The sequence below is a fragment of the Desmodus rotundus genome, chromosome 2 (genome assembly GCF_022682495.2).
Source record: "Desmodus rotundus isolate HL8 chromosome 2, HLdesRot8A.1, whole genome shotgun sequence".
In the NCBI taxonomy this organism is placed as follows: Eukaryota; Metazoa; Chordata; class Mammalia; order Chiroptera; family Phyllostomidae; genus Desmodus; species Desmodus rotundus.
In genome coordinates, this window is record NC_071388.1 from 127,025,293 (window position 1) to 127,041,635 (window position 16,343).

At 36.9% G+C, this 16,343-nt stretch overlaps 1 protein-coding gene across 1 annotated transcript in view; it reads left to right on the forward strand.

Moving 5' to 3' along the window:
- Window positions 1-13,888, forward strand: part of UBXN4 (UBX domain protein 4) — a 37,338-nt gene extending 23,450 nt beyond the window's left edge. The window contains exons 9-13 of the mRNA XM_024569610.3: window positions 100-227; window positions 6,788-6,890; window positions 8,821-8,952; window positions 9,893-10,095; window positions 11,672-13,888. Coding sequence (XP_024425378.2) covers window positions 100-227; window positions 6,788-6,890; window positions 8,821-8,952; window positions 9,893-10,095; window positions 11,672-11,810 — 705 coding nt within the window. The 3' untranslated portion in view covers window positions 11,811-13,888. The remainder of the gene's footprint in view (window positions 1-99; window positions 228-6,787; window positions 6,891-8,820; window positions 8,953-9,892; window positions 10,096-11,671) is intronic.
- Window positions 13,889-16,343: the final 2,455 nt, after the last annotated feature.

Here is a 16,343-nt window from a genome sequence, read left to right on the forward strand (position 1 = left end):
TATGACTTTAAGGAATTTCACTCATGTTTTTATTTGGAAATGTATGAGTGGAGCATTCTAGCAGTGAAAAGTAATTAGTGTCTAACAACTGTTTTAAAGGATCGTGCAGAGAGAGCTGCTCGTTTTGCAAAAACAAAGGAAGAAGTAGAAGCTGCTAAAGCTGCTGCCTTGCTGGCTAAACAGGCAGAAATGGAAGTTAAGAGGGACTCTTCTGCAAGAGAAAGAAGGTACTTTATTTCCTGCTTAACTGTCTTCGTGTATGTAGCTGCTGAGAAGAATACTGGTTGTGGGCTGCTTTTTGATGCTGATGAGTGCTGTGGCTATAATACATAGTTCCAGGAGGACACACTAACCAGTTTGGCAGCTGCCAATGGTATTTGTTATTGAATGTGAATTTTCAATACAACTGTACTAAATACAGATACTCCCTAACTTACGATGGTTTGACTTAGGGTTTTTCAGTTTTACAGTGGTGTGAAAGTGAAAAGCATTCAGGAGAAACTGTACTTCAGCTTTGAATTTTGATCTTTTTTTGGTGTAGTAATGTGTGGCATGTTCTTGTGATGCTGGGCAGCAGTACACAGCCGCAGTTCCCAGTCAGGCATACTATCACAAGAGTGAACAACCAATATTCTACACTGTATTCATTGTATTAGGTGATTTTGTCCAACTGTACACTAATGCAAGTATTCTGAACAAGTTTAATATGGGTTAGGCTAAGGTGTGCTATCTGGTAGGTTAGGTGCTTCAAATGTACGGTATTTTCACTTTACAGTGGGTTTATCAGAACATAACCCCATTGTAAGTTGGGGAGTGTCTGTAAATAACTTTTAATAGAAGACTCAAAAAATATCTTTTCAAAAGACAGCACATACATCAAAATGGTCATAGTGATTATCTTAGGTATTAGGATTCTTTTTTTTTTAATTTTTTAAAAAAGATTTTATTTATTTACTTTTAGAGAGAGGGGAAGAGAGGAAGAAAGGGAGAGAAACATCGGTGTGTCAGAGATACATGATCGATTGCCTGTCACACGCCCCCAACTGGGGACCTGGTCTGCAGCCCAGGCATGTGCCTAGACTGGGAATTGAACCAACGACCTTTCTGTTCATAGGCTGGCTTTCTGTTCAATCCACTGAGCCACACCAACCAGGGCTGTGCCAGGATTCTTCAGTTGTTAGAATCTCAAGTCAAATAGGATCAAGCAAAAGAGGGCATTCATTGGTTCTACATTTGGGGAGTTCCATTGATGGATTTGGTTAGGCACACCTAGATCCGAGAATGTAAAGGATATCTTTAGATATCCTTTAATCTCTTGGTTTCTTCTGTTTTAGCTTCATTCTTAGGAAAACTTCTTATATGATGTTAGGAGAGCCCAGGGCCTCAAAAAATGAACCATTTCTCTCAAAGCCCATGTCATTCACTAAGGAGAATTCTGATTTGACCCTGCTTGGATGATGTGGCCACCTCTAGATCAATGACTAAGTCTGCTTGTGTGGGCTATCTGGTTGGGGTAGTTGACAAGCCCACCCCTGTGGTGAAGGAGGTGGAGGAAATGTTATTGATAATCATACCAGAATGAATGATATGTAACAGAGATAAGATAGTTCCCAAAACAAAAATACGTTGTGAAGACAAAACTTCAGATTTCCAGTGTATTTTATTAGTTGGATTAGGGTTAATATTTATTTTCTTCTTTTTACTTTTCTATATTTTCCATATTGGAAAATTAATAAGCATTACTTTTATAATCATAAAAATTACTTTTAAAAAACGAATTTCTTTTTTTTTAAGTATTTATTTATTTATTTTTAGAGAGATGGGAAGGGAGGGAGAAAAGGAGAGAAACATCAATGTGTGGTTGCCTCTCACGCACCCCCTACTGGGGACCTTGCTGGCAACCCAGGCATGTGTCTTGACTGGGAATCAAACCAGTGACCCTTTGGTTTGCGGGCCAGTGCTCAGTCCACTGAGCCACAACAGCCAGGGCAAAAAAACGATTATTTCTAAAAGTAATAAAATACCTAAGAATGTACTTAACAATATTAAGTCTTCTGACCTGTGGAACACAGAATGTCTTTTCATGTATTTAGGTTTTAATTCTTTTAACAATGATTATAGTTTTCAGTGTACACATCTTACACTTTTCTTAAGGGGGCAGTACTTCTTCCCAAACTGATTTATAGATTCAGCGTAATCCCTATCAAAACCCCAGATGGTGTTTTTGTTGAGATTTTGCAGAAATCTGATCTTAAAATTCAAACTGACAGGCAGTGGACCCAGAATTGTCAGAACAATCTGGAAGAGGAACAAAGTGGGAGGCTAGACTTTTTTAAAAAAAATCCTTACCCAAGGATAATTTTATTGATTTTAGAGAGAGATGGAAGGTGGGGGGGCAGGGTGGAGAGAAACATCTATGTGAGAGAAAAATATCGATCGGTGGCCTCCCATATGCCCTTCGATGAGGGATTGAACCTGCAACTTAGTATGTGCCCTGACCAGGAATACAACCTGCAACATTTTGGTTGGTGTATGGGATGATGCTCCAACCACCTGAGCCACCTGGCCAGGACAAGACTCAGACTTTTCTGACTTTAGAACTTAGTATAAAGCTTCAGTAACCAAGACATTGTGGAATTGTCATAAGAATGGATCACATAATAGAATTGAGTCTCTAGAAATAAACCTATGCATTTATGATCAATTGATTTTTTGAAAAGGCTACCAAGACCATTCAGTGCGGAAAGAAGAGTCTCTTCAACAGTGCTTGGACAAGTGAATATCCACATGTAAATGAATTTAGACACTTAGCTCACACCAAAAACAAACAAACTCAGAATAGGTCATTTACTGAAATATAAAAGTTAAAGTTTAAAATCTTAGAAACAAAATTAGAAAATCTTAGGATCTTGGAATAGACAGTGGATTCTTAGACATGACATCAAAAGCACAAGCAACAAAAGAAAACAATAGATAAGTTGGACTTCATCAAAATTAAAAAATTTTGGACTTAAAGCACAAAATCATCAGAAATGGCAGGGAGGACAAAAAAGGTGAAGGAGACTAAGAAGTACACACTACCAGTTATAAAATAAGTCATGGGTGTTTATGTAGGTTCCGGCCAAGATGGAGGTATAGATAGAAATGCTTTTGCTACTTCATACAACCAAAGGAAGGACAACAACAAATTTAAAAACAAACAACCAGAACTGCCAGAAAATCAAACTGCAAAGAAGTCTTAACAACCAAGGAGTTAAAGAAGAAATACTCATCCAGACCAGTAGGAGGGCGGAAACGGGAAGCCAAAGGAGAAAGGACTTGCAGCAAGGAGGCGGACCAGGCTAGGCGAGGCAGCGGCTGTCTGACGGGATTTCCCATGTGTACGAGTATAAGCCAGTAGGAACAATTGGGGAGTGAGACAGACCACACAACCCAGGGTTCCAGCATAGGAAACTAAATCGTCAAAACCTCTGGCTGTAAAATCCTGTGCAGATTGCAGTGGCAGGAGAAACTCCTAGCCTCACAGGAGAGTCTAGGACCTATGTAGTCCTAGAACATACGCAGACCCACCCACCTGGGAATCAGCACCTGAAAGGGCACAATCTGCTTGTGGGAAGCAAGGGAAGTGATGGAAAGTGGGGCGAGAGCCAAGCAAGCGGCATTATTCCCTCTCTGACCCCTCTCCCACATACAGTGACACTACACAATGAAGTTCTTGCCCCGCCCTGGCGAATACCTAAGGCTCTGCCCCTTACAATGTAATGGGTGCGCTGAACAAAGAAATATGTCCCAAATGCAAGAACAGATCAAAACTCCAGGAAAAAACCTAAGCAATGGGGAAATACCCAACCTATGAAATGCAGAGTTCAAAAACACTGGTAATCAGGATGCTCACAGAAATGATTGAGTTTGGTCACAAAACGAAGGAAGAAATGAAGGCTGTACAAAGTGAAATAAAGGATAATAATCAGGGAACCAACAGTGAAGAGAAGGAAGCTAGGACTCAAATCAACAATTTAGAACAAAAGGAAGAAATAAACATCCGACCAGAACAGAATGAAGAAACAAGAATTCAAAAAAAATGAAAAGAAGCTGAGGAATCACTGGGACAGTTTTAAACATCCAACATGAGAATCATAGGGGTGCCAGAAGGAGAAGAGGAAGAGCAAGAAATTGAAAACTTACTTGAAAAAATAATGAAGGAAAACTTTCCCAATCTGGCAAAGGAATTAGGCGTGCAAATCCAGGATGCTCAGAGAGTTCCAAAGAAGTTGGATCCAAGAAGAAACACACCAAGGCACATTATAATTAAGTTACCCAAGATTAAAGGTAAGTAGAGAATCTTAAAAGCAGGAAGATGAAAAGAGACAGTTACTTACAAAGGAGTTCCCATAATACTTTCAGCTGATTTCTCAAACTTTACAGACAAGAAGGGGCTGGAAAGAAGTATTCAAAGTCAGGAAAGGCAAGAAATCCATCCAAGATTACTCTATCCAGCAAAGCTATCATTTATAATGGAAGGGCAGATATAATGCTTACCTGATAAGGTTAAGTTAAAGGAGTTCATCAACACCAAGCCCTTCTTATAAGAAATGTTAAAGGGACTTATCTAGGAAAAAGAAGATCAAAACTATGAACAGTTTTGATCATAGTTTGAACAGTTTTGTTGTCAAAATGACAACAAACTCACAACTCTGAATAAGTGAACCTGAAAAACAAAAACAAAAATCAAACTAAGCAAACAACTAGAACAGGAACAGGATCACAAAAATGGAGATTGCAGGGAGGGGAAGGAGGAGAATGGGGGGGAAAGGTACAGGGATAAGAAACATAATTGGTAGGCACAAAATAGACAGGGGACAGTTAAGAATATTGTAGGAAATGGAAAAGCCAAAGAACTTACACGTATGACCTATGGACATGAACTAAGGTGGGGTATGAAATGCTGGATGGTGGGGCAGTGCAGGGCAGAGGTGACTAAAAGGGAGAAAAAATTGGGACAACTGTATTAGCATAATTAATAAAATAGACTTAAAAAATAAGTCATAGTCATGGCATATAATGTACACTGTGTACATTATACAGTATTGGGAACATAGGCAATAATACTATTGTGGATGGTGACAGATGGTTACTAGTCTTACTGTGGTAATAATTTCATAAGATATATAAATGTCTAATCACTATGTTGTATATCTGAAAGTAATGTATGTCAACTCTAATTTAAGAAATATATTGTTTTGTTTTTAAAGGTTTTATTTATTTGTTGTAGACAGAGGGAAAGGGAGGAGAAAGGGAAGGAGAGAAACATCAGTGTGTGGTTCTCTCTCGTGCTCCCCATACTGGGAACCTGGCCCGCAATTCAGGCATGCTCCCTAACTGGGAATTGAACCAGCAACCCTTTGGTTTGCAGACTGGTGCCACACCAGCCAGGGCTAAGAAATATATTTTAACAAAGTCAAAATAAAATTAAAGTGAAAAGATAACCCACAGAATTGGAGAAAGTATTTGCAAACCATATATATCTAAGGGACGTGTACTTAGAAAAAGAAGTTTTATAACTCATAGTAAAAAGCAAACAACTCAATTTAAATATGGGGAAAGGATTTGAATAGACATTTCTCCAGAGGGCATAGACAGATGGTCAATAAGCACATGAACAAATGCTCAACATCACCAGGCATTAGAGAATTCAACTCAAGACCACAATGAGATACAATTTCATACCCTCTAGGATGCCTACATTTAAAGAGAGAGCAACAGGTATTGGCGTGGATGTGGAGAATTTGGAACCTTTCTACATTGTTGAAGGGATTATAAAATGATGCGTTCACATTTGAAAAACAACTTGGCAGTTCCTCAAGATTTAAACAGAGTTAACCATATAATATGGCACTTCTACTTTTAGGTATATACCCAAGAGAATTGAAAATAATATGTCCACACAGAAACCTGTATTGAATATTTATAGTAGCATTTTTCATTATAGCCAAAATGTGGTAATAACACAAATAAATGTTCATCAAGTGAAGAATGGATAAACAAAACAGTGTGTCCCATACATTAGAATATTATGCAGCAATAAAAAGAAATGATGTACACATGCTACAACATGGATGAACTTTGAAAACATAATGGCATTTTAAAGAAGCCAGTTACCAAAAGTCACACATTATATGATTCCATTATATGAAATGCCCAAAGTAGGCAAACCTGTAGATTCAGAAAGTAGATTAAGTGGTTGCCAGAATTAGGTGAGAGAGGAATGCTAGTAGGGTTAGGGTTTCTCTGGTGGTGATAAAAATGTTCTGGAATTAGATATTGATGATGATTGTACAACTCTGACTATATTAAAAATGACTGAATTGCCTTGGCTGGAGTAGCTCAGTGGATTGAGCGCGGGCTGCAAACCAAAGGGTTGCTGGTTCGATTCCCAGTCAGGGCACATGTCTGGGTTGAGGGCCAGGTCCCCAGTGGGGGCCACATGAGAGGCAACCACACATTGATATTTCTCTCTCTTTCTCCCTCCCTTCCCCTCTCTCTAAAAATAAATAAATAAAATCTTTTAAAAAAATGACTGAATCTTATGCTTTAAGAAGGTGAATTTTATGTTACATGAACTATATAGCTCAGTAATTCTGACCTTAATACAAACAAAAAGATCTGACATTGTGGAAAAAAAACCTATGTTCATCACACATTTGCACTTTCATTTTCTCTAACTTTTGGTATTGTTTGAGAATGTGTAGAGGTAAAGATGCTGACTTAAATTTTCATTTTTTCATAGCACTGTTGCAAGGATTCAGTTCCGTCTTCCTGATGGTTCTTCTTTTACAAATCAGTTCCCTTCTGATGCTCCTCTAGAAGAGGCAAGGCAGTTTGCTGCACAGGTAAATTTGCCTTGAGTTCTAGTAAAGGTAGATGAGGTAAAGGTTATGAAAATGTAGGAGGGGAAGATTTTTAAAAAGAATTTGAAGAATGTGAATAAATTATGATTTATCCCCAGGAGGGAGGCACAGGACAACACTGGGGTGTTGTGGAGCTACCATCATCTATTAGTGCCACATGGGAATAGCGTATCTGCTGGTCGTGCAAAAATAGGAATTTGCTGACGTTGTACAATAAGCTCGGGAAACTTTACTGCTTAGTACACTCAGCTGGATAAATGAAAATCAAATGATTTTTCAAAGGTCTAATCTGAGGGAGTTGTCAGTAAAAAGGATACAGTATTTCTTGGTCCTTTTCACATTTTCTGCAGGTTACTTAGAATACTTTGAGCTGGCCATTTTCCCACTATCTGCTGGTTGTCTAGGCTTAAAGACCAGCAGCAATATTCATTTGACAAGTACCTTCTTCAGGGATTTACTTCCAGAATTGTGGCCTTACTCTGAAATCTGTATGGGTGTGAAATTTGATATCTTAGAAAATAAGATATGAGTAACTTCCAATTAATTTTTATTTTCTGATTGATTTCTTACTCAGAATGTATTCTAGGCATCATATGTTCTAGACTTATTATCTATACCAGTATTTGTCTCATATATCACTTCAGGGTTAAAATTAGGGTCCAGATCTTTCCACTAGATCTCTTCTTTGTATAATGTGCTACCTTACTTCTGGGTCCTAAAAGAATGGTGCCTGCTGTCTGCCTTCCTCCACTGGTGAGCTGGGCTGGACAATATAAAAATTGATTTTCAGAACTCTTTTTCCCTAAGCTTTATAGTAGAGCCAAGCCAATAGCCACTTTCATTCTTCTTTTGCTTTGGAGCCCCACCTGGGGCCTCCCAAGAGGGGGTGCCTTTTGCTACTGAGTCTTACTGCTCTTGCCACAGGTAAGTGAAAAGGGGGAGCTACAACGGGGGGGGAAAGATCTTTGATTGCATCAGTCCTATTAGAACTTTTCTCCAGTAGAATGGCATAATTTTGTATTTGTGTATGGTCTTATGTTAGAGTGAAAACAATGAGAGGTGTGTATGCTATGACCTACAGCAAAAAACCAAAAACGTTAGTTTTTTTCTTTGGAATCTTCTAGATAAAGTTGTCCAAGATTTACAAATACAGGTGGCTTAAAATTGTGAGGGTGACTGTGATGCTGCTCAGTAAAATGTCCTGGATCTGGGTTTATGTGAATGCTGTGGATTGGTTATGGACTGTTTATTCTTTGAGAGAAGAGGCAAAAACTCCTGATGTATATATGAGGGCAAGTCTGGTCCATTTCAGATTTTCAACAGGGAATACTTATAATCCAAACATATTTGTGAGATATTAATGTAAGTTTGTAAAGGATAGTGAAAACCCTCATGGGAAACTGCAGGCATACTTGAAAAAAATATCTAATTGTTCATTTTTATTCAGTTCATATAATTTTAGGAACTATATTCTTGCTATTTTATGGGCACTATTGATTTATAAAATTTATTAAAATTTTTTTAATTTACTGATTTTAGAGAGAGAGAAAAAAAAGGAGAGAGAGAGGAAAAAAACACATTGATTTGTTGTTCCACTTATTTATGCATTCATTAGTTTATTCTTGTATGTGCCCTGACCAGGATCAACCCCACAACCTTGGTGTCTCAGGATGATGCTCTTAACTGTCTAAGCTACCTGACTAGGGTATAAAAGCTTTTAAATACTATGTGGATTTGACAGCTTTCAGCTACACCAAAGTTTTATGAATGTTTTTTGAGTATACATTAAAATGAACTTTTCAAATCCAGGCAACTTTAATTAAAGCCGTCATTTGAAATGCATGTAAGTATGTAATATCTTACTATAAAAAGGCACTGTTGTAATGTTTTTAAACTCACTGTTATGTTACAGACTGTCGGCAACACTTACGGTAATTTTTCATTAGCAACCATGTTTCCCAGGAGAGAATTCACTAAAGAAGATTATAAAAAGAAATTACTGGATTTGGAACTTGCCCCAAGTGCTTCAGTGGTACTGTTGCCAGTATGTACATATGTCTGTATTGTTTTCTGTTCTCACAGTCCTGTTTGTTCTAGCTTTGATTGTTTCTTACAGTTAGAGGAAGGTAAGATAAAAGGTATATAGTGGATAATTAAAATCCACTTATCCAAAAATGTTAGATCAATTTATTGTTAGATTGTCCTGTGCTTTATATATTTTATTGCTAATGAGGCACTAGTTTAATTTTCAACATTTTTCTTTGCCTATTTTTATGGACAAAAAAATGGTAGGAGAAGAAAATAAGAAATGCAGAGCATCTAATCTATAGACTTAGTTTTTTTTTTTTTTTAATATGTGCACTACTCTACTGTATACCAAGTTTTCAGAAAACATTTTAACAAAGATATCATTAATTTTTAACATATTAATCCCATTTGATCCTTACAATAGTATTTTAATCTCTGATGAGGAAAGGAGGCTCAGAAAGCTTAAATGACTTTGCCAAGGTGCCACCTTACATGCCAGAGCTGGGATAAGAGCCTGGATTGTCTTCTGTGTCTGGGTTAGTATAGTTTTCCCTGCTCTGAGCTACAGCCCCACACCTAAAACAGCCCTCCGAGAATTAGGATTAATTGCATTCACTGAGGTTTGAAAATTTCCCCTTTTTAAAATAATCAAGAAAGACTTAATGAAAGTTACTAATTTTAGTACAAGTTTAGTTCTCTTAAAAATAATTGGTTCATTTCGCCAAAAACTACATTCTGGGTTCTGTGTTGTATTTACTTCTTTAAAAAGCAAAGCTCCAGGAGTTCCCAGAAATTTGTATATACTTGAAAAACCTCAAAGTTAGTAATTTTACTTCTTGGAGTAAACTAAAATTATTAGGAATTTATTTTTTCAGATAAAAGATTCACCTACAACCTTGAATGTAAGTGATTGGACTGTTAATAGTCTTTATTTAGGTTTATTTCTTAATTTTTAGGCAGGTAGACCAACTACATCCATGGTACATTCTTCCAGTGGAGACTTTTGGACATTGTTGGGAACAGTACTTTACCCATTCCTTGCCATCTGGAGATTGATTAGCAACTTCTTATTTAGCAATCCTCCTCCTGCACAGACCTCAGTGAGAGCAGCATCGTCGGAATCCGCACACCTTGCATCATCTAGCAATTCAGAAAAAAGGTATTTGTTTTCCCCATTTTCAAAATGTTAGTAATGCCTCCAAATGAAAATTTTGTTAAAGATACTTTGCCTTCTTTCTGTATGTGGGAGGTGGGGGGGTTGGGGAGAAACCCCGGGGTTCTGAAGATTTATCATCTCTCCAGGGAAGCTCACTTCCCTGGGTTTTCTCAGCCATCTAATACCTACTTCACCTCTGCTGGTTTTATTATTCCATTTACTGAAGTCTCTTCCTCCCGTAACTGTAAAAACTGATTTCTTTCCAGGTCTGAATAGCAGTATTTTTTTTCTTACTAGCTATGTTAGTATCTATCAAGATACTTCATTCCATTAATTTCTCAGTCATCTTGCATAATTTCTTTAGCGGTATTCTGCTGTAGAGAATTTTAACTCCAGTGGTTCTTTGATCTGCTGGCTGGCTGTCTTCTCTCAGTCATTTAGAGAAGGACCAAACTGAGAAAACTAGATATTCACTTGAAAATGGTGCATCCTTCAGAAAATTATTTGGATTAATAAGAGACCTACCATTTTTTGCAGATGGTCAAGGTTAGAATGGAAATACTAATTAATTAATAGACAACACTAATGATTTTAGCTCATAACTCTGTTAAGATTTTGGGTATTTGAAAATATTCTCTAGAAGGTGAGATTATACCCCTTTCTAATAATAGCAACATTTATTATAAGGTATACCTGGTACTACTAAACTGCCTTTTTAGGCCACTCCAATCCTATGTGGTAAATAATGAAAATTCGTGCCTGTCTTCCATCAGTAAGGAGATCCTAGTCTTGTATTCTGTTGACTTTCTAGATAAAGATTTGTGTAAATATTGTAATTGGGCTGACTTAAGCTTGTATCTTATTTCTTTCTTAACTATTAGGCAAGAAGACCAATCATAGCCATGGTCCATTACTCCAGTGGGGACAGAGGGAAATTATTCTCTAGTCTTAAGAACAGCCTTCAAACTAGGTCTTGTTAGTGCTGAATTTTAAGACTTACTGAGCAGTGGGTGGAAGCACTTAATCTTGAATTAATATAATGTCGGATAGCTTGCTGTGTGGCTTTTTAAACATTTTCAAATAAGGGAACAGGACTTGGGTTGGGGCAAAGGATGGGATGAATGTGTATCTGAGAGGTAAAATTTTGTGTTACACTGTTGGTTTTCCTTTTTTCTTTTTGCTCTCTCTTCCCCTCTAGAGTTGGACAGTGAATTATCTTAAATTTCACCTGTTTTCCATTTTCAGATGAAGTCCTGTTTGTTCTTAATTGTGTAAATAAATTGTTTAACATTATAAAAGGATTAAAAATTGCTAATCGACCATTTCTGTAAATGAGGCCATGAATGCAGCTTTGGAATGGAAAATATGATATGGTTGGTTTGTTTTGGAGAACAGATGAAGTTAAAACTGCCGAAAACATATAAAGTCTAGTACTGCAATACTAGATATAATTATTTTCCATGAACTTTCCTTAAAAAGTAATTGCTTATACTAATCAAATTGTAAAGGAAACAGCTTTGTATTACTGCTGTTTTCATTTTATTTCATCTTCTCTTTTCTTCCTCTTTTGTTACATCAGGGAACCTGTCAGAAAAAGAGTGCTGGAGAAACGGGGGGAAGACTTTAAAAAGGAGGGGAAGATATATAGATTGAGGACTCAAGATGACGGTGAAGATGAAAACAACACTTGGAATGGAAATTCTACACAACAAATGTAGTGTGACAAGTACATTATGTGCAATAATCATTGTTTCTCTTATGATTTAATTCAACTAAAATTCAACTGGAGAGAGGTGGGACTACTTTATGTTTTCTAACCAATCTATAAAGTATCTCTTTAATTCCTGCTTAGTGGGTTAAAGTTGTTTAACTCAGACAAGTCAAAAGATAAAATAATTCGCTGTTAGGTCCTTGCATATGATAACCAACTGCTAGAAGCCTAAAAGAATCAAAAGGTCTGCCACAACCTCCCTGTATCAGCTTTCTTACTCAGTATTTCATATACCCATTAACCCTGTGTTCTCAGATGATGAGTTTTGTTTAGAGCTGTTTTGCTCCAGAACTCCTAAGCCCACACAAAGTAACTGGTATGTCACTGAGTAATTTGACTCTTGAGTCAGAGCATTTTAACTAGCCAATCAGATGATAATTTATGTTTTTTTTCCCCTTTCCACTCATCAGCTGCAAGCAAAATCTTGTAGTTTTTAATCTTAAACACTGAATAAAAAAATCTTTTCAAAAAAATCGGAATGATCTTATTTTTGCTTTAAGTTTTGTTATCCTAGCATCTTTTTGTTTCACAGGGCTATGTTGAGGTCATGTGTCTGCACTTTGCATAATATTATATAGTTTTTGTTCTCATTAGATGCAGAAAAACAGCTAATATACAACTAGTGTTCTCAACTTTATACTGAAGTTTTGCTGTCAATAATCACATTTCAAAGACCTGAAGTACTTGTAGTATAGGACAAGAAGAATGGAATACAGACATGCCTTTTGCTCATTTGGTTATTCTTAAAAACTTTGAAGAGATTCTTAATCTGACTTACATGTTACTTTCTCCATATGTTTTTGGTAGTGAAGTCCACTAAACTAATAATGTTTATAAGAAAAGGGGATTAGCTTGACAGTTCCTATTTTAACCTATTTTTAGATGGGAAGATACTACTCTTGAGTGAACATACAAAAGGACTCTATATTTTCTAATGGGAAGGAACGTTTTCTCATCAGACCTTCTTTTTATCACTTACGAAATAACAGTGACATTTTAAAATGGTAATAGTAATTGTCGGCAAGGAAACAATGAGACAGGCTACAGTGGGGGTTGAAGTATAAACTGGTATAACCTTTTCGAAAAACATTATCAGAAACAAATATTTCATACTCTTTGATCCCATTATTTTTCTTAAGGAACAATCATAAATCAGAAAAAGTTTAGGTATAAGTATATTCATTGAGTGTTATATTTATTTTATCTAATAACTAGAAAGTAACTGAATGCTTTGTGCAGAAATAACTTTTGATGAGGAGGAATGGCACAATACTAATTTGACAATTCAATTTAATATATTTATAAATCAGGATGTGAAGCTGTGGGTACAGTATGATCTTAGCTTTGTAAACACATTTTAAATACAGACATTACTATGCATTAACATAATGCAAAGAAAAAAGAAATACACCAACAGTGTGTAACAGTGGTAAGAGTGGTTATATGTGATCTTAGTACCCTATATGTTTTTTGCACCCTTAAATGTTTTCTCAGTTTTCTGTAATGGTTATATTACTTCTGTAGTTCAAAAAGTAAGCTTGAAAAAAGAAAAATCCAGCAGTCATTCCATTTCAGTGAAGGTTTATCATCTTTAAAAATACAGTGATATGTGATTTTAAAAACAAAAAAACCCCACTGGTCACATGGGTGTGACCCTACTAGTAACTATTAAAAATATATTTGCAAAAACTTGTAGTACCTCAAGTCAGTTTGCCTTGAAAAAAAATCAAACATAGATCTTAGAAAAATGTATGTAAAAGAATGGTTCACAATCTTTGAGTAGGAGGATCCCTCCTCAGTTTTATATTTTAAATAGTATCCATGGTAAGGAAAAGCTCAAAACAGTATAGAAGGCTATAAAATGAAAATGAAATCCCCCTCTTTGCATCTTAACCTCCAGTTTTATTCCCCCAAAGTAATCTTAATCTATTAACAGTTTCTTTTGTAATCTTCAGAAAATTTTTATGTATAATAAGCAAATATGTAATCTTTATATTTTAAATAAATGGGATCCTATTATATATACTACTCTGCATCTTGCTTTTTACTTACAGTCTTGAAGATCTTTCCCTGTCAGTACATAGCTATTTCATCTTAATGGCCATATAGTATTTTTCTTGATAAATGTACCCCAACTTATCCATTCTCTGCTGCCATTCATTGGTCATTGTAGTGTTTTTGCTTGTTTTTGTTTTTCTACTACAAACATTGCTACAGTGAATGTCTTTGTGAAGGTATCTTTTTAGGTGTGAACACATACCTCTAGCTTTGTGTAACTTCTGAGTCAAAGGGTGTTTGCAATTTAGATTATAAAAAATGCTTGCAGATTACCTCTTCTTAAGGTTCTGTGAATTTACACCCCCACCACACCCTTGCCAGCATTGCATTACACCTTTTTATCTTTAGCAACATGATAGATGAAAAATTGTTTGTGTTTTTTATGTATGGTGTTGATCACAAATGAAGTTAGGCATCTGTTAATATTATTGGTCATTTTTATGTACACCTGAGAACTACATGTTTATTCTCTGCCAGTTTTTATTTTGTGTTTTCCACCTTTTCCTTACTGATGTATAGGAATTCCATATATATTAAGAAAATCAGTCCTTTGTCTAGCATATGATGTGAATATTTTCTGTCTGTTTATCTTATGATGACTATTGGTGGTAACTTTTGCCACAATATTTATGTGGTCATATTTATCAGTGTTTTTCTTTATGGCCTCTGGGTCTTAAGTTTTGCTTATGTATACCTTTCCCACTTCAAAAAATAATTTTAAAAATTTCACACTTCTATGCTAGTATTCCCCTGGTTTTGTTTTTATACATTTAAATCTGATACACCAGGAAGGGCTCTGGCTTCTGTCCCCATGCCTGTGGCTGACATCCTCAAGGTCTAACCTGTTTACCTACCACTATTTATGGAATAATCCATCTTTCCCACTGATTTAGCTTGTCACTTTTGTCATGTACTCTATTCCTGTTATGTCTAGGCTTTCTTTTCCTTTGTTTATCTTTCTGTTCTCTTCTTTGTCTCCTTCCAAAATGTTGGATTGGCCAAAAAGTTCATTTAGTTTTTTTCATACGATGGCTCTAGTAATGCTTAGTTTATTTTAACTTCATTCAAAACAATTTTGTTAGATGTATTGTGACAGCTATTATATCAATGTCCATTTAAAAAAACATCAAAATTGGGGGGACTTCCGGCCAAGATGGAGGCGTAAGTAAGACACTGTGCTGCCTCACACAACCAAAAGAAGGACAATGATGACTTAAAAACAAAAACAACCACAACTGACAGAAAATCGAACTGTATGGAAGTCCAACAACCAAGGAGATAGAGAAGAAACATTCATCCAGACCCGTAGGAGGGGCGGAGATGGGCAGCAGGCAGAGAGGACTCTTGGCAAGGCAGCGGCTGGCAGAACCAGTGAGGTGGCGGATTGTGGAGCATGGTGGGCAAGGCTGCAGCTGGTGGACTGGGTGACAGACCTCCCAACCCAGAGTTCCAGTGTGGGGGACATAAAGCCTCAAACCTCTGATTGAAAACACCTGTGGGGTTGAGGCAGCAGTGGGAAAAACTCCCAGCCTCACAGAGAGTTCATTGGAGAGACCCACAGGGGTCTAGAATGTACACAAACCCACCCACTCGGGAAGCAGCAGAAGAAGGGCCCAATTTGATTGTGGGTAGCGGAGGGAGTGACTGAAAACCAGCAGAGAGTGGAGCAAGCGCCATTGTTTCCTATTGGACCCCTCCCCCACATACAGCATCACAGTGCAGTGACCAGCGTTACCCCGCCCTGGTGAATACCTAAGGTTCACCCCTTTACGTAACAAGTGCGCTAAGACAAAAAAAATGGTCCAAGTGAAAGAACAGATCAAAGCTCCAGAAAAAAAACTAAGCGACCAAGAGATAGCCAACCTATCAGATGCACAGTTCAAAACATGTAATCAGGATGATCACAGAAGTGGTTGAATTTGGTCACAAATTAGATGAAAAAATGAAGGCTATGCTAAGAAAAACAAAGGAAAATGTACAGGGAACCAATAGTGATGGGAAGGAAACTGGAACTCAAATCAATGGTGTGGACCAAGAGGAAGAAAGAAGCATCGAACCAGAAAAGAGTGAAGAAACAATTCAAAAAAATGAGGAGAGGCTTAGGAACCTCCAGGACATCTTGAAATGTTCCAATATCCGAATTATAGGGGTACCAGAAGGAGAAGAGGAAGAACAAAAAATTGAAAACTTAACTTGAACAAATAATGGAGAACTTCCCCAGTCTGGCAAAGGAAATAGACTTCCGGGAAGTCCAGGAAGCTCAGAGAGTCCCAAAGAAGCTGGACCCAAGGAGGAACACACCAAGGCACATCATAATTATATTAGCCAAGATGAAACAGAAGGAGAGAATCTTAGAAGCAGCAAGAGAAAAGGACACAAGTTACCTACAAAGGGGTTTCCATAAGACTATCAGCTGATTTCT